The sequence below is a fragment of the Giraffa tippelskirchi genome, chromosome 2 (assembly GCF_054371585.1).
Source record: "Giraffa tippelskirchi isolate mGirTip1 chromosome 2, T2T-mGirTip1v1.2.pri, whole genome shotgun sequence".
NCBI lineage: Eukaryota > Metazoa > Chordata > Mammalia > Artiodactyla > Giraffidae > Giraffa > Giraffa tippelskirchi.
The window spans coordinates 222,632,461-222,651,303 of NC_137276.1; the positions used below are offsets into that span (position 1 = coordinate 222,632,461).

Here is an 18,843-nt window from a genome sequence, read left to right on the forward strand (position 1 = left end):
ACCTGACTACCCATAGTTGGAGTCACCCACAGTTTTGTAGAAAAACTTTAGTATAAAACCACAAGAGTACTTTTGTGCAAAGCAGGTTTCTTTTTTAACCTTTTAGCTATTTTTGTCCCAGAAAAGCATCTATTTAAAGGTTGGCCATTGTAGATGGCTACTGTGAAGCAACCTGTCTAAATGTTAGCTGACAACATTTAACAGCTCCCTCTCCCCTGAAGTTGCCAAAGAGCAGAAGGCCAAGAGATTTGTCATAGATTTCACAAGAGAAATCTTTGACTCTCTGTCAACATTTGTTTACTCTTACTTTATAACCAGCTTGATTATTTGGTTTTCTAGCTCATACTAGATTGGGCACAATGCAGTGGCAGAATTGGAAAGTTGAGATGGTACAATGATAGAAAAAAAGACATGCTGTCCGCAGTAACCAGTGATGGTGGACAGAGAGGCCGGAACCAGGAAAACTTGAACAGAATTTCATGGTAGGCTTTCTTGTAGGGATAAACATTTAACATGAAAATAATAACAGTGCCAATAGAAGTAATAATTGTGCTCAGTCATGTGTGACTCTCTCTTGACTCCACAGACTGTAGCCCACCAGGCTCCTCTGTCCGTGGGATTTTCCAGGCAAGAATACTGGAGTGGGTTGCCATTTCCTCCTCCAAGGGATCTTCCTGACCCAGGGATCGAACCCGACCCAGGGATTGAACCTGAGTCTGTTGGCGTCTCCTGCGTTGTCAGGCAGATTCTTTACCACTAGTGTCACCTGGGAAACCCTGGTGGTTAAGAGCCCACCTGCAATGTAAGAGATGTGGCAGGAGCCTTGGGTTCAGTTCCTGAGTTAGGAGGATCCCCTGGACAAGGAAATAGCAACCCACTCCAGTATGTCTAGTAAGTCCTACGGAAAGGCTATAGGGTCCCAAAAGAGTTGGCCACGACTTAGCAACTAAATAGCAATAGTAGTAATTAATAAACACAATTCCCCTCCCCCTCCATTCTTCACCCTTCAGTAATTCATCTACTAGCTTTCTGACTCCGGGCATGTTAAAATCCAAACCTCATCTGTAAAATGTGTTTGATATTCCTGAAATCCATAGCCATCGTGAGGATTACATAGTTGAAATGGTATGTTTGGAAACATTTAGCACAATGTCTGGCACAACTAATGTCCAGTTGTTATTAGAATCTTTGCAGTTACAGTCACTTCATTTGTGCTTTTTGTGGGGATTTCATCCCCAGAGTCTGCACTGGTTTACCTGCAGTCCACAGATCCAAAAAACGCTGAAAACCGTGCAAGTCTGTTGCAACTATTTTGGCCAAAAAACTGACACAAGCTGAGATTAGGGTACACAGTCGTTATGTATCCTGCTTTGTGTATTGATGCTTTCGTGTGTCTTATTTAGAAATGGGAAGGTGTCTGCGAGTGGGGTGCTGCTTCGGATGCTGCCGGAGGAATTATGTGTGCATCTATACTTTCTCCCTAAAATCTGAGAAGTTCTGAACCACAAGATATGTGTAGGCCTGTTAGGGATGGGGGCTTATGGACCTCAGTATTGAATGTATTTTTGAATGGAATTGGCAGGAAAAATTCCCCATGAGCTTACATGATGTGAAGGCGCCGTGGAAATGAATGTTTGCACACCCTAGCCATGTTGACGAACTCATCAGCACAACTCACTGTATCCTCTTTCTCGCCTACAGCAAAACGAAAAGGAGAGCTTGTTGAAGGAAAGGGATCACATTTTGTCCACACTGGGCGAGACCAAGCAGAACCTGACAGGGCTCTGCCAGCAAGTCTGTAAAGAAGCGGCTCTGAGTCAAGAACAGATACAGATCCTCGCCAAGTACTCAGCCTCCGACTGCCCGCTCTCCCTGCTTATTTCCGAGAAAGGCAAGAGCACTCCTGACGGTGAGCTCGCGTTACCCTCCATCCTGAGTCTGTCTGAGAGGCCCGCGGCTGCACCACCTGCTGGGGAGCCCAGCCCCTGTTATCCCAGCACCAAGGGTGCCGAGGCGGGCCGTGTGCGGGGCCAGGAGTCCCAGGCGGCTGCCAGTACCCCCTCGGAACCGAACCCTGTGCCCAGGGAGCCCTGTCGCCAGAGCGGGGGCATCTCGGATTTCTGTCAGCAGATGACCGACAAGTGTACTACTGATGAGTAAACGCACCTCCGCCTCCTTCAAACCATCTACTTCCTACCGACGTTTTAACATTGTCTGAAACGCCTGATACGGCCACCTGTCTCTTGGCAACATGGTTTGTTTCCCCTCATACTTTGCTGTTAAGGAATTTCTTTGACATCAGCCTTTGACTTTTCCTTCATTTCCACAGGAGAGGCAGAAATGATCTGCCACCTGGATGCCGAAAATTCCCACGTGGAAATGTAGTTAAGGCTTTGAAAGAAAGAAAGAAAGTGAAATCGCTCAGTCGTGTCTGACTCTTTGTGACCCCATGGACTGTAGCATACAAGGCTCCTCTGTCCATGGGATTTTCCAGGCAAGGGTACTGAAAACTCCTCGGTTTTAAAGAATAACAGCTATTAGCAATGAATTCTTCCCAGTGTTCAAAGTAAATAAGAAAATGAAAAACTGTAGCATATCAAGCAACAGTTAAACAGGTTGAAACCTCTGCAGAGACTTCCTGCTCTAAAGAAGTAGCCTACAGAAGATTAATCATCTGGCCTTCTTACAACTTACTGGTTTAAAAGAAAATTTTCCTCCAAGTAATGCTGATAGAGTTCCATGCTACTGAAAAGTCAGGTGTCAACTCCTCGGGCATACTGGTGTAGACCTGGAGTGGGAACACGTAGAGAGACCATCTCGCCTGAACCGTGGCGTGTTGCTGTTTCAGCTCTCGCTGAAAGTGGAGACTAGTTGGCCTGCAGCTGTGATCCTCGGCTATGTTGGAAACAGTTAGGAACTCCGGGCAGGAGGCTGGCCTCAGGCAGAGGCTTCTGATCCTCCTCAGTGTCGACTTTAATAAGAGTTCTGGCTGCAACAGCAGTAGATAAAGTGTCACTTCCCTCTTTTCCTCCTCGTCTCGTCTACATCTGTCTGGGTCCATTATGATCTTTCTGTTTTCTCACATTCTCATCCCTTTGGAAGAAGAAATAAAACTTCAGGACACAGTGGTGTGAGCTCCTGTGATGGTAGCCTTGTCTTAGCCTCCCTGGAATCCTGGAGTGCTCACTGGGGACAAGGCTGTGGGTCTGCCCACCGTAGGCCACTCGTACAAGGCAACCCGATATCGCAGGGAAAGATGGCCTGCGTTTATCAGGAGTGGCAGTTCATTTCCCATCCTGTCTTTCAAGTTCTTTGGTTTCTTTGTAAAAAGCATTATGATAGATCAAAATGTGTCTACAACAACCATGCAGGTTTGTGAGATAGGCTAAAAACATGATTTTGTTCCATTGTGGGTTTGAATTCGGAAGCCAAATTTAGTCTTGCTCTCTTCCCCAAATCTAGTGTGTAAGGGCACACTCATTGTTTTGGACTTGGGCATTTTAAAATCAGTCTTTGTGTTTATTCAATCCTGTTTTTAGATAGTTTTCTAATAATCTGAACCCTTACCCCATGCCATTATGCAATGGTTCTTAACCATTCTGCTGGTATAGGTTTGCTTGGGAGTGTAACAAAAGCTATGGACCTCTCAATGATGAAAGCAACATTGGATATTCGCATTCAGAGAAACATTTGCAGAATTCAGTTTGAAAGGGTACGTAAAGTAATTTTTAGGGTTTGGATTGGAAAGTACTTCATTTCACTGAGATTAGACACCTGACTTGTGTAGATTGCATCTTGAGTCTGGCAAAGGGCATGTGTAGCTAATGTGTAGGACTGGGTCTGAAGCCAGTAGGCCTCTGAGGCGACATGGGGACCAGGCTTCCCATTTCAGAGTAATTCGTCAAATGTTACCCTTTTTCATGGGGGTGGGTGTTGCAGGAATATATTGCCACTATCTTGTAAGTGGTTTGTATGTTATCTCTATTATCAACTTAGCTGTTGTAGGAGAAACCTAGTTGGACTTGTTTATTTTTTAGAGGCTTTTATAAGTACACTCAAGAATTTGTCAGGGAGAATATAATTCTATGATAATGAATCCCATACTACAAAACAGTGATCAATGATGTGTGTGTGTGTGTGTGTGTGTGTATGGATGTGTATATATACCCCCATCTAGCTATTTCTTTGATACTTGTAATTTTAAATTCAAAATATAAAATAATATAAAACCTTTTCTGGTTTACAACATGTAAAATCTCATCCAAGCCAATGGACTCCTTCATTTCCTACCTCAGTGTGCACTCGGCTGTTTTTCGCACCAGTTTGTGTATGTGCAGATATCAGTCTTGTACTTTAATTGCTACTGTAAATAACTGCTTTGAAAGATTGCTTCCTATTTTATGATGAAACCTAGTTGTCTCCAGAGTTTAAATACAATTTTTAAGGCACTTGGATTAAATTTTTCGCTACATATAAACAGTTTAGCATTAAGGTTTATTTTAATGATATTCTAACTATTGGCCAAGTGTATTATTTCATAAAATAGAGCATTACTTTTAATAACCAGCATGTAATACAAGTAACTACACTACCTCATACCTACATGATTTTCAAGTTGTAATCCAGAGGGACAGAGAGATAAAAATTTTTTTATCTTTGTCTTTTGGCCATAAAGTGGGGAAGTTTTTTATATATTGCATAGCATTACGCATTTATGCCTATTTTAACATTAACTTCTGAAGAAGTTTTTTCTAAGAAAATTTGTTTTAAATTGATTTTTTTTGATGCTGCCGAAGACAAGTGACAGGATTATGTGTATACAGTGTATATCTTTTCCTTCATGCAGAGTTTTGCAAAGGTGATTTTCAGTTTGTATATGGTGTATTTACATGATCATGGTTCCTTATTTTATGAGTTAGCCTTCTCACTGCTTGATGATTTTTAAAAGCTGTTAGGTTTAACTCAGTAAAATAACCATACCTTAGTGTTTCTCATTATTTGAATCCTGCAGCTGTAGCAAATAATTTGTTAAATTGTTATATTCAGAACAAACATGGATATAAATCTAAGTACTCCATCTGTACATCTTATAATTTACTATAGCTTAATGCTTAACTAATTTAAAATAAGGAATCAAATATATTTGACACAGTAGACGATACAGGTTGCATGTGGACACTCAGCCACATTAACAACTTGGAGAAAAAAAAATAAAAAAATGGCAATGTTGAATTCTCAGGTGAACTTTTTTTCAGTTATGAAACATCTATTTTGAATTTGTAAATATTTTAACTGTTTTATTAAAGCATGTAATAAACTATTCTTTGAAACCTGTTGGGCAGAATGAAAATTTAAAGCCATAATGGCAAAAGATGGTGTACTGATTGTAAAATAAACAGAAATAATAACAGCTATTGATTTTTTTGTATCTTTCATAATATAATTTTCTAACAATGCAATAAAACCACTAAATTTATATATCCATGTCCTATCAAGATCATGTTTCATTAAAGGTGAACTTTCATAGTATTTAATTTACATTTTCTTCCTAATGTGCTTATCCAAATGTAGCAAAACTAGAAATGTTAGATGTTGGTAATAAAATGACAGTTCAATAAAAGTCTCAAAAACTGCTTCTGATTGACTAGATTTGTACATTCCATTTCCATTTTCTCACCTCTCATATGAATTTACTAATTTTGGTCTTTTAATCAATAAACAGTATGGCTCTGGCATCTGTATGAAGGAGTCTTTTTCCTTAGTTGATTATCATGCCTGAAAAGAAGGTTCTCAGCAATCATCAGGTGTTTAAAGAAGCACGGGTTTTAACCTTGTTTCTGATTTAATTTTAGTCTAGGCTGGAGCTGTAGGGTTATTTAAGAGGTATCTCTTTCATTCCTCGGTTTGAAAAAATGTATCTGCAGAATCAAATCAACCATGTTACATTCAACTTCTAACCAGGCTCTTGTAATCAAGCTTCGAGCAACTGCTCAGAGTTAGCGGCAATCCAGATCAAGGTCTTCTGGTCTAGTTATTGTGAGTCTCCTCTGGGGGTAATGTTGCATCGTGAGTGGAGGCTTAACTTTTACTTTACGCATTGACTATTTCTGGGGGAGAGACTTCACCATTGCATAATACCTTTATGTGCTCTTACCCTTCCAAGGGGTTTCTGGCACCCAGGATGGATTGAGTGAGAGCTCCCCTTAGGGGCTTGGAGGCCACATTTCTATGTGAACAGGCATATTCAGAATGGAGCCTCAGAGATGAGTAGGCTGCCGCTTGCAAAGCAATGTTTAGACCTAAGAAAGCTGCCTTCCTAGGGATATTTTCTCCTTTACATGGACTTAAGCAATCCAGAGGCACCTAAAGACAAGCCATGTGGGATTGCTGAGGGACTAGCCTTGGATCCTCAGTCCTGCATCCAGACTGGAATTGGGTGGAAAGCGTGGGGTCAGTGACACTGGCCTGGCACTGCCAGTTAAAAGCTAGAACCTTACCAGCACCCTGTAATGCACTGGGACCCAGCTGCCTTGAGAAAAGCAGGAAAGCAGCACATAGTCTTCCCAGCTGTAACAGCCCTGTGAAGTCCTTCCCTCTGGAAGTCATGCTGTGAGATTGCCTGCCCAGGCTGGGGGCTCATGCTGCTGGGCTTTGCTTGCAAGGCTGTCATGCCCATGTGTTGGACGGGACACCTACAGTCGTGCTGCCGCAAGTTCACATATGCCACATTGCACACATTTTGTGAGGCCCTAAAGTTTTTCAGTTGCTAAGTCATGTCTAACTCTCTTCAACCCCATGGGCTGCTACACTTCAGGCTTCCCTGTCCATCACCAACTCCTGGAGCTTGCTCAAACTCATGTCCATCAAGTCAATGATGCTATCTAACCGTCTCATCTTATGTTGCCCCCTTCTCCCACCTTCAGTCTTTCCCAGCATCAGGGTCTTTTCTGATGAGTCGACTCTGCATCAGGTGGCCTGAGTATTGGAGCTTCAGCTTCAGCATTAGTCCTTCCAATGAATACTCAGGGTTGATTTCCTTTAAGATTGACTGATTTGATCTCCTTGCAGTCCAAGGGACTCCTCACGAGTCTTCTCCAGCACCACAGTTTGAAAGCATAAATTCTTTGCACCCAGCCTTTATGATTCAACTCTCACATCCATACATAACTACTGGAAAAACCATAGCTTTGACTATATTTGGCAAAGTGATGTCTCTGTTTTTTAATATGCTGTCTAGGTTTGTCATAGCTTTCTTTCCAAGAAGTAAGAGTCTTTTAATTTCCTGGCTGCAGTCACCATCTGCAGTGATTTTGGAGCCCAAGAAGATAAGGTCTGTCACTTTTTCCACTTTCCCCCCTTCTGTTTGCCATGAAGTGGTGGGACCAGATACCATGATGTTTACTTTTTTGAATGTTGGGTTTTCAGACAGCTTTTTCACTTTCCTCTTTCACCCTCATCAAGAGGCTCTTTAGTTCCTCTTCACTTTCTGCACTTGAGTGGTATCATCTGCATGTCTGAACTTGTTGATATTTCTCCTGACAATCTTGATTCCAGCTTGTGACTCATCCAGTCCAGCATTTTGCATTATGTGCCCTGCATATAAGTTGAATAAACAGGGTGACAAAATATAGCCTTGGCGTACTTCTTTCCCAATTTTGAACCAGTCCATAGTTTCATGCCCAGTTCTAACTGTTGCTTGTTGACCTGCATACTGGTGTCTTAGGAGCCAGGTAAGGTGGTCTGGTATTCCTATCTCTTTTAAGAATTTCCCACTGTTTATTGTGATCCACACAGTCAGAGGCTTTAGCGTAGTCAGTGAAGCAGAAGTAGATGTTTTTCTGGAATTCTCTTGCTTTTTCTGTGGGCAGTGGTATTTCTGTCAGCTGAATTTAAGTTCATAGGCAGTAGAATCTGGCAAGTGGGCATTGACTGGTATCAGGGGAAAACTGATTCAAGGAAACTCCAGGGTACTCATCGTCTACCACAGCCTTTGAGTATGCTGGGTATGTGTTCTGGGTATGTAGCTGTGCTAATGGTTGGATATTGGCTCATTTTCAAACCAAGTGGCACAAATATGTGCTACTCCTGTGTGTGTCATGATTAACTCTGAGTCACTTTAGAGTCTTGGCATGGAGCCATTACAACCTCTGAGTCTCCAAAGGAGTGACGTTGATCCTGTGAAGGGTGACCCACACCTCTGCTGAGGTCCTGGCACCTATGGCTTAAAGATACCCACTCAGCCTTTTCAAAAGCCCACAGAGGCAGTTGGGACTCCACAGAAAGTCATATTTTACAAGTAAAATATAAGCCACAATGATGCTCCAAATTCAAAAGGCTCACAGTCTGGTTTAAAACCTCTTACCCAGGCCACTGCTGCTGCTGCTGCTGCTAAGTCGCGTCAGTCGTGTCCGACTCTGTGCGACCCCATAGATGACAGCCCACCAGGCTCCCCCATCCCTGGGATTCTCCAGGCAAGAAGACTGGAGTGGGTTGCCATTTCCTTCTCCAATGCATGAAAGTGAAAAGTGAAAGTGAAGTCGCTCAGTCGGGTGTGACTCTTAGCGACCCCATGGACTGCAGCCCACCAGGCTCCTCCGTCCATGGGATTTTCTAGGCAAGAGTACTGGAGTGGGGTGCCATTGCCTTCTCCACCACTTGTGCTAGCTGCTGTGAAAACCCACTGGGCCTAGTCCAAGCCTCCAGGCAACACTAAAGTTAAGATTCCCTGGCCTCCACTGTGTACCATGGTGCTGTGAGGTTCCAGATCACATGGATCCTTCACCACCCAATTCTACTCTGATTGTGGGTTCTCAGTATCTCTAAACACTGCCCCCCGGCACCCCCGCCAAATGTTCAGTACTTGGGGAGCATTTCATATTCCCTTCCTGGGTGATGAGCAAGGAGAGAAATGAAATGAAGGAATGGTGGGTGGAAAACCAAAAGGAAACCTCAGTTAAGAGTACTTGAGGGTGTAGCTTAGAGAGAGATCCTGGTGGGAACTCCAGGACGAGGCAAGTTTGTGTCATCAGTTTGTTTCCTGTTGGAGGAAATTAACGTTTCCCTGCTCCTGGTTCCCACGAAGAGAGATTTTCCTCTAAGCAGCGGCACACTGCCTATACTGCCTCTGCTTCATCTGCACGGCTGTGCGGTGGGGCCGAACACAGGAGGTCCTGCATGTGTATCCCAAGAGGAAGAAGGTCCGTGCCCAAGTGGAGACTAGCCAGTTATTTTTTCCAAATTCATGAATCAAGCCCCACCTCTCCAGAGATGGAGTGAGTAAAGAGGTTAACGAATGATCTCCCAGAAACCAGAACGCAGGAGATTAAAGGGAAAATGTGGAAAGGAATTATGTGGAGGCAGTGATTCTGGTGACTTTGGGAAGCTTAACGCTATTACTAAGTGTGTACCCAGTTGTGTCTGACTCTTTGTGACCTTATGGAAAGCTTACAAGAGGAGAAACAACAAGATGTTATAGAGAGAAGCAGACCTCAATGAAGGTCATGAACTCATGTTCCCAGCCTTCCCTCTTCCTATTCTGCCTCTAGTGGCAACGTAGGTTCAGGGTTAAAAACAGTATTACCTTGTGCTTAAACCCGAACACTTCTTTTTCTCTCCTTCACCTCTGTTATCTACACTGTTCTAGATTTTACAAGTTTATTTTTATTTTTTAATTTATTTTTTATACTGGCTGCACTGGGTCTTTTCGTTGTGGTGGGCAGGGCTTTCTCTAGTGGTCCATGGGCTTAGTTCCTCCATCAGGGTCTGAACCCACGTCCCCTGCATTAGAAGGTGGGTTCTTAACCACTGGACCACCAGGGAAGTCTTAACTGTTCTAGAAGTTTAAATGAAAAGAGAATGGAAAAGATTTTAAAAATTGTCACATATCCTCTTTTCATTTAAAAAGAACTGTCTTTTCAGCAGACACTGTTTCCCTTCTCCCCCTTTAGTTTCCATTTACTCACTGCCTGCAAAGCCACTGTTTCCTAAAACAGTTAACTTCCTTCTTTCAGGAGACTAGACCTAAATAATTTTCTAGATACTGTCTTGTTAGGCAGGTTTCTGGTGTGATATTAATCTCTTTCGAGGCAGCCTTGCAAATAATACCCAGAGCACGATTAAGTATGGAAATATTCACTGTAATTTAATCTTTCTAAAATAATACCTCTTTGATCCACTTCAGAAACTTTGAGGCTTTTTGCTTTGGACTATTAATTTCAAAGAATTTTCTTTTGTGAAATAACTAAACTTCTGTTTGGTTTGCTTTGATTTAAATGATAACAACCTTAAATGAACAGGACTACTACCAGTACCTTTGAAATAAATTTTTCTTTAAAAAAGAATTTTTTTTTTTAACACAGTGTTTCAGGCTTTTCTGAGATTTTTATTTGCTTTCTTTTTTTTAGAAGACCTCATCTACTGTGCTCAAAATCTGATATCAGATGTCTGTTGTGGAAAATTTAGTCTGCCAAGAAATCCTGTGTACCATTCCTAGAAATCTGGGTATCTGCTCAGACAGCCCTGTTCTGGCCCTCCAGATAAATTAGTATAACCTGGGAGGGGAACTTGGTGTGGAATCAAGGATGGGTTCGAAACTTACGAGAATGAGGAGTGGAGCATGTATAAATTAAAGAGTTCAAGCTGCTAAGATAAAGTAGGAGAATTTGGCTAGTCCAAACACTTCCTAGACTGGTCTTGTGTTCACTAGGGTCTGGCAGAGCTGACAGCTGCAAATATATCTTAAATAGGCTAAAAATGAAGTATGCACTTCAGGATTAAAGGAATTGCACAGATTTAAGTAATGACTCAGGCAAAAATCCAGGTATTTTCAGAAAGAGGACTATAGGGACAGAAAGAACGTGGACCTGGAGTGAAGACATTGAGTTTTTAAGCCAGGTTTTGACCCTTCATTACTGAACAGCTGTAGGAAATTCCACTTAATTTCTCCTGTAGCTTCTTTATCTGTACATATGCCATACTGGGTCTTCTGGCCCTTGAGACCAAAGTCAGATTGACTCAAATTTTCATTCATATTCTATGAAAGTCCTAGTCAGCTATTCGACACGTGGTGAGTGAATACTCTCCTTAAATTGGGAAGGAAGGGTGGATTTCTGGAGAGTGAATGTGGGTATTTGTGGTGGAATTGGCTTAGAGTCTCATGATCACTCTGTCTTAGGCACTTCAGTTCAGTTGCATCCAACTTTTTGCGACCCAGTGGACTGCAGCACACCAGGCTTCCCGGTCCATTACCAACTCCCAAAGCTTGCTCAAACTCATGTCCATCGAGTCGGTGATGCCATCCAACCATCTCATCCTCTGTCATCCCCTTCTGCCCCTGCCTTCAATCTTTCCCAGCATCAGGGTCTTTTCCAGTGAGTCAGTTCTTCGCTTCAGGTGGCCAAAGTATTGGAGCTTCAGCATCAGTCCTTCCAATGAATATTCAGGGTTTATTTCCTTTAAGATTGACTGGTTTGATCTCCTTGCTGTCTTAGGCAGTTGCTTCCGTCCAAATAGTTCAGCTTATCATTTCTTGTGCTATATTTTAGACATTGTTGATAAAGTCATTAAAGTCAATAGCATCCTTTATCAACTTCACCCAAATAAATAAGTAAGTAGGTAAGTTAAGTAAGAAAGCAAACAAACAAAATACTCCTTGGGTAGGGGATTAAGAGGTACAAACTATTATAAAAATAAGCTGCGAGGATATATTGTACAGCACAGGAAGTATAGCCAGTATTTTATAATAACTGTAAATAGAGCATAACTTTTAAAATTGTGTCACTCTATTGTATACCTATAAAATATAATATTGTACATCAACTATACTTCAGTAAAAAACTGCCTCTGGCACTAGAGCTGAATGGATAGAGTAGGCTTTATTGCATTTTGGGGGAATATATTTATTTCACTGTAATACCGACAGCTTCAGTGTGAACACTGTGAGATAGCTCCGTCTTGAGGTCTCCCCCTCCCCTGGGGGATTTTCACAGCCTGCCCAGCCTCACGTTGGGTCTCAGCCTCATGCCAGCCCACTGACTCCTCTGTCTTCCCTTCTCCCCCTGATTGCCCTGGGGAGCCACGTTCAGCTGTCTCCTGTCTCAGTCTCCGAGGGTGGCTTTGGACCATCTCACTTGCAAACCCTGACAAGGGCTCAGCAGAACAGTGGGGATTTCATGGAGCAGGACTGTCTCTTCTAGAAGGCAGCTCATTCATTCATTCAACAAAATCCTAGTAAGCTCCAAGAGAAACCACTAAACGCTGTTTTGGGCTCCAGGGACCCATGAGAGAAAGAGAGAGATGAAAATCTCTGTCCTCACTGAGTTTATATTCTAGTCCAGACAAAGGGACAATAAGCAGAAATATAAAGCATTGAGTATATTAGAAGGTGAAGAGGGCCTTGAGATAAATAAGCGCAGAAGCAGAAGAGCAGAGCGGGAACATTGTACAAGGTGGCAAAGGAAAGTCATCTGAGAAGATGCCATTAGAATAAAGAACTAAGGGAAGTTAAGTGAGCTTTAGTTGGTTATACTTTGAAGATTATTTTTTGACTTAAGTTATAAAGTGAAAAATGGAGAAGAGATCAATCTTGTATGGCTATAGTAAGAATCAAATGAAACAATGTATGGAATAATTCCTTTTAGAAAACCAGTTAGTACATAAAATGAAAGTTGCTCAGTTGTGTCTGACTCTTTGCCACCCCATGGACTGTAGCCCGCCAGGCTCCTCTGTCCATGGAATTCTCCAGGCAAGAATACTGGAGTGGGTAGCTGTTCACTTCTCCAGGGGATCTTCCCAACCCAGGGGTTGAACCCAGGTCTCCTGCATTGCAGGCGGATTCTTTACTGTCTGAGCCATCAGGGAAGCCCAATTAGTACATAGCTAGCATATAATAAATTTTAGTCTTATTATATAGAATGGTGCCCTCTAATACAGTACCTGCTAGCCACAAGAAGCTGTTTAAACGTACATGAATTCAAATGAAGTAGTATTAAAAATTCAATTTCTCAGCCTCAGTAGTGACATTTCAAGTTCTCAACAGCCACATGTTGCTGGTGGCTGCCCCTTTGCACAGTGCAGACATGGAACATTTCTGTCATTGTAGAAAGTTCTACTGCATACTGCTAAATAGTCTAATGTTGATATGTCAAGGAAGATACAGTCTCATATATAACAGGAGTGTCATGGGACTTTGTTGTCTTAGAATTTCAGCTCAAGCCTCATAGCTGAGGACAGTGGGAGACATTGATCCCACAAATTAAAGATAGATGTCAGCACAGACACATTTATACAGGGTTTACTGCGTGCATGTGTGTGCTCAATTGTGCCTGACACTTTGCGACCCTGTGGACTATAGCCCATCAGGCTCCTCTGTCCATGAAGTTTCCTGGGCAAGAATACTGGAGTGGGTAGCCATTTTCTCCTCCAGGGGATCATCCCGACCCAGGCATCAAACCTGCATTTTCTGCATCTCCTGCATTGGTAGGCAGATTCTTTACCATGGAGTCACTTGAGAAGCACCTACAGGGTTTACTAGCAGAGGCTGGATGAGAATTTTGGCCAGACAATCTCAGGTCTCCAGTCTGGATAAGAGAAGCCTCAAAGTCCATTGAGAGACTAGATTCTTTCAGGTGAATTCACTAGAGTGGAGGCTGCTGTGGGGCATGGATGGGGAGTTTCTGATCCTCCCAGTTAAGTGAAGGGGGCCCTGCCAGGAGAACCTCACCCAGATAGGGTGTCTGTGGAAGGGGAGGCCAACATCCACTCCCGGCTGGATGCGTCTGACCCGAGAAACTGGTGTGTTTCCCCCTGGGCTGCTCTCCGAGGCAAGTAAGAAAGGGTTCTTGTGTGAACCTTGTGGTGCCCAGAGGCCAACAGTATGAGATGAGCTCGAAGGGCCTCAGAACGCAGGAACAGAAAGTACCAGATCCTCATCACCCTTCCTGCCATGTTGGAACTGTTGTGGAATTTTTGAGCGCTCCCTGGCCACCTGGCTCGTCCCTTTCCTGTCCCGTATCAGGAAAGGTATTTGTCCTGTTCTTCTCCTTCATGTATAAGGAAAGGACATGTATCTCACCCAATCAGCAAATGACTCACAAGGTTCCTACTCTATCCTTTGTTCCCCAGCTACCAAAACAGGCAGATGACCCATATTTGTCATGGGCTTCCAGGTGGCGCTAGTGGTGAAGAACCCATCCACCAGTGCAAGAAACATGAAATGTGGGTTTGATCCCTGGGTCCAGAAGAGCCCCTGGAGGAAGGCATGACAACCCACTCCAGTATCCTTGCCTGGGAAATCTCACGGACAGAGGAGTTCATGGGGTCACAAAAGGGTCAGACACAACCGAAGTGACTTAGCATACACACTCCCTAACCATTGGAAAAGCCGGCCTGCTCACAGCGTCTCCTTTCATTCTGTCTCGTGGCTGGAAATTCTTTTCTAACCTGTGCATGGACCATAAAGAACCTGATGTGTGCTCTTAAGAATTTGCAGAGGGGAGCAGGCGGTCTGTGTGAAGGGAGAGGTCCCCACTCCTCGGTGGAGAGGTCTAATGATGGGGAGGCCGGCCGAGCTGCAGATGAGAATGGGCTAGGGAGAGAGACAGCAGGGCAGTCTGCCCTGTTACTGTGGCCACCGCAGAGGGGCCTGCCTTGCTGCCAAGTGTGTGCCACGGCAGGTAAGTAGGCTGAAGCCCTGTAAGGACCTGCCTTCATCCTTCGTTCAGTCGCTCAATCGTCTCCGACTCTTTGCGACCCCATGGACTGCAGCACACCAGCCCTCCCTGTCCATCACCGACTCCCGGCGCTTACTCAAACTCATGTCCATTGAGTTGGTGATGCCATCCAACCATCTCGTCCTCCATCGGTCGTCCCCTTCTCCTCACAAGGGACAAAATGTTTGTACGGTGAAGGCGAGTGTCTGGTGGAGCGGTAGCTGTCAGATGTCTCAGCCATGTCCCTGTGGGAGATCCTTGAGGGGACCACAGAGATGCAACCCCCCACCCCGAAGGGAAAGCTGCTGTCTGGTTGCCTCCCTGGATGAAAGGGATCAACAGTAAAGAGAAAACTAAAAACAGGGGCTGAGGAGGAGGAACCGGAGCCAGGGAGTAAAGAAGACACCACATGTCCATTCTGGGATGGGTCCCAGAACTGGGAGGCCAAGTAGATGTGGTTAAGTCAATTCACAGAACAGGACGAGCAGGGCTGTGCGGTTCACCTTGTCCAAAAGGGGCAAGTGCTCCTCTGCTCCTACCGTTTGTTGCAGGGCAGTTCAGCTGTTACCAGATCTTCAAGTTTTCTTTCTTTTTTTTTTTTTTGATGTAAATCATTTTGAAAGTCTTTATTGAATTCATTACCATGTGGCTTCCTTTTTATGTTTTGTTCTTTTGGCTGCAAGGTACGTGGGGTCTCAGCTACCCAACCAGAGATGCAACTCACACCTCATGTGCTAGAAGGTGGTTTCAACCATTGGACCACCAGGGAAGTCTCCAGGTTTTCAAAAGAAGCCAGACTGCTGAATTTTGGTGTGAAGCTATGCCACTTTCGAAACACAGTGTATATTTTGAATAGATTCTGTTCTGGGTTTTTGTACACCTGAAAATAAAAACTATTCTTTGAGTCAGAAACAATGGTACAGTTTTGAGATTTGCCCGAGCTGCCACCAGGGGGTAGGGAAGAGACATCACAGAGTATCACAAGTGGTGGAAGAAAAAACAAACTTTACAGGACAGTCTCTTCTGAATCTGGCCCATTTAATGCACCAGGTAGGTACAGTATTTAACTAAAAGGTTTAGTTTTTATTTCCAGGTCTGGTATATATCATTGCATAGAGGCATTTGCTAGTAAAGTGTGCAGATTTTCTCTGTTCCCTGATTGAAGTCTTGCGGTCTGACTTTTCTCTCCATCACCCCTCATAGAACTGGTTTCTCGGAGTCACTCTTAAATGATCTGTTTTTGCTTGCTCTTCTAGGCCTCCACCATCCGGCAGGGACTCGAGCTGTTCTAGGGAGGCCCACAGATTCTCTGACACTCCTCCATTGACAAATGGGATCTATGTCATGGCCCCTTTTCTTGAATCTGGGTGGACTTGTGACTGCATTCACCAATAGTTAGTGTCAGTTGCTCAGTTGTGTCTGACTCTTTGTGACCCCATGAACTGCAGGCTGCCAGGCTCCTCTGTCCATGGAATTCTCCAGGCAAGAATATTGGAATGGGTTGCCATTTCCTTTTCCAGGGGATCTTCTGGATCCAGGGATCGAATCCTGGTCTCCTGCATTGTGGGTGGATTCTTTACCATCTGAGCTACGAGGGAAGCCCAATAGAACTCATTCTATGAAACTTCTGAACCTAGCTCTCAAAAGGCCATGCAGCTCCTAATTTTTTTTTTTTTAATATATCAGAATACTTGTTTTTGCAACCCTGGGTCACCATGAACAAGCCCAGGTATTCAGGGCCCTCAGGCTGTGAGAAGGCCCAAGTCACACAGAAAGGCCCTATGTTAGGCATGCCCATTGATGGTCCTGGCTGGATCCAGGCTCAGTCCCACAGTAAAGAAGCCTCCAGATGACCCTATTCCCCAGTCATTCAAGCCATGTCCAGTTGTTTGAGTCTCCCCAGCTGAGATCTCAGATACCATGGAATAGAGACAACAAACCATCTTTGTCCATGACTCACAGATTCCATAGGATTTCCCAGGTGGCACTAGTGGTAAAGAACCTGCCTGCCCATGCAGGAATCATAAGAGACACTGGTTCGATCCCTGAGTTGGGAAGATCCCCTAGAGAAGGGTATGGCAACCCACTCCAGTATTCTTGCCTGGAAAATCCCATGGACAGAGGAACTTGGTGGGCTACAGTCCATGGGGTCGTAAAGAGTCAGACTCGACTGAAGCAACTGGACACGCACAGATTCTACAAGCCCAAAGAAAAATTATAGTTATGTCAAAGTTTTGCGGGTGGTTACATAGCAATAGATATGGAATGAATGCTAGAACATCTGGACTCTAGACTCCAGCTGCCCTCCTGAGATTTACCCTCGGCTATAGAAACTAGAGGATCTCATGTGGTTCTAGTGATAAAGAACCCGCCTGCCAATGCAGGAGACATGTAAGAGATGCGGATTTGATCCCTGGGTCTGGAAGAGCCCCTGGAGAAGGAAATGGCAACCCACTCCGGTATCCTTGCCTGGGGAATCCCGTGGAGAGAGGAGCCTGGCGGGCTACAGTCTATAGGTGTTGCAAAGTGTCCAACACTGAGGAGGGGTTGCAAGAAGCCAACCAATGAAGTTCTGGAAGGTGAACAGGAAACTGTGTAAGGGGGTTGGAGAGGAGTGTTCTGAGCCCAGATGACTGCACCTGTGAAAGCTGAGGGACAAGAGAGGACCTGGTTTATTTGTAGACCTCAAATGTGTGTCTAGCAGGACTGAATGCTATATGTGTGGTCACTGTGATGAGGATTCCAGATTGGAGGAGGGGCATGCGATGAGCTGGGAGAGGGGTGAGAAGAGTGCAGCCCCTGTTAAGTATATGATGGGATTTGGAATTTATCTTAAAGACAGTAGGAAACTTCTGAAAGATGTGATATGTTCAGTCTTGTGTTTTAGGAAGTTTGCTTTGGCTGTTGTGAGGAGAGCTGATTGTGGAGAGAAAGAATGGGATTGAGATGAATAAAAGACCATGGCTATAGTCAGACAAGGGGTCATGGTGGGATGGATGAAGAAATTCCTGGTTGGCAAATAAGCAGTAGCCAGATTCATGAAACAGGTAGGAAAAGGGAGACTGATTTGAGGTGGGAAGAAGGATTGGTAAAAAAGGACAGAAGAATCATGGACTATTCCCAGATTTCTTTCTTGAATGACAGAGTAGAAGTGGTTGCTACAATGAGACTGTTAAGACAAGATCAAAGCAGGTTTGAGGAAGATTTCAGTGATGAATGTGCAGTGTGCAAGGCACAGTATGTGCTTCTGTGTGGAGAGGTCTAGTGGGTTGTTGATATGTAAGACTTGTGTCAAGGAGGAAGATTTGTACCAAAGCTTTACATTTCTGCCATTAACATATGATCCGCTTTTGAAGTCATGTTTGTGGAGATCCCAAGGTGAGTTCTGGGCAATAGAAACAGTGTCTTACTTGGAAAGTGATTATAGGAGATTGTACACTGTTTGATTTATCAGCATAGCACCAGCCAAACCAAAAATAATTGGGTTAAGGCTTTGCAATTGTGATATTATATGACTTGCTTCATCGAGGCTTTATTTTGCTGGAAGTCAATGTTTTACAATGATTTTAACATGCGGAAGGTCCATGATGAAGGTCCAAAAAATATAGTTATTTTTAACTGAAGGGTAATTGCTTTACAATGTTGCCTTAGTTTCTGCCACACATCAACATGAATCGGTCATAGGTACACATATGGCCCCTCCCTCTTAAAGTTGTATATTTTTTAATGCATTTTGTTCTAACCTTTTTTTCCCCCCACTCTAACTCTTTTCAATAGTATGGTTTTGGCAGAACTCCACACATGATCCTTTTTTCTTTCCAACCATAGGTGGCAGCACACCACTGCCTATGATTAGATCAACTGCATTTGTTAAGTCAGAGCTGTTGGTCAGGAGAGGACAGCTAATGAGTAATCAGTCCAAGCTGCACAGCAAATTAATGTCTTTATTAAGTGAACTAACCGGTTCCCTTTATAAACAAGGTCAGAGTATTTATAACCCAGTGCATTTCATAAAGCAAAATCCATCTGCATTGATGTGACTCCACTAAGGAACCCATGATTTATTTGCAAGGAGCCTATACAAAAACTCACTTGGAAAACCATCTTTTATAATGACTGGTACCATTTTGAGGTA

General features: G+C 43.7%; 1 protein-coding gene across 5 annotated transcripts in view; it reads left to right on the plus strand.

Moving 5' to 3' along the window:
• BACH1 (BTB domain and CNC homolog 1) overlaps positions 1-18,843 on the plus strand; it is a 122,245-nt gene that overhangs the window by 78,148 nt on the left and 25,254 nt on the right. For 3 of the 5 annotated variants that reach the window (XM_081557909.1, XM_081557902.1, XM_081557918.1), the window contains one exon: positions 1,702-5,633. The exons of the other annotated variants lie outside the window; for them this stretch is intronic. In XM_081557909.1, the coding sequence (XP_081414035.1) occupies positions 1,702-2,160 (459 nt within the window). In that variant the 3' untranslated portion in view covers positions 2,161-5,633. Of the gene's footprint in view, positions 1-1,701; positions 5,634-18,843 lie in introns of those variants that run through there. 5 annotated transcript variants of the gene reach the window in all.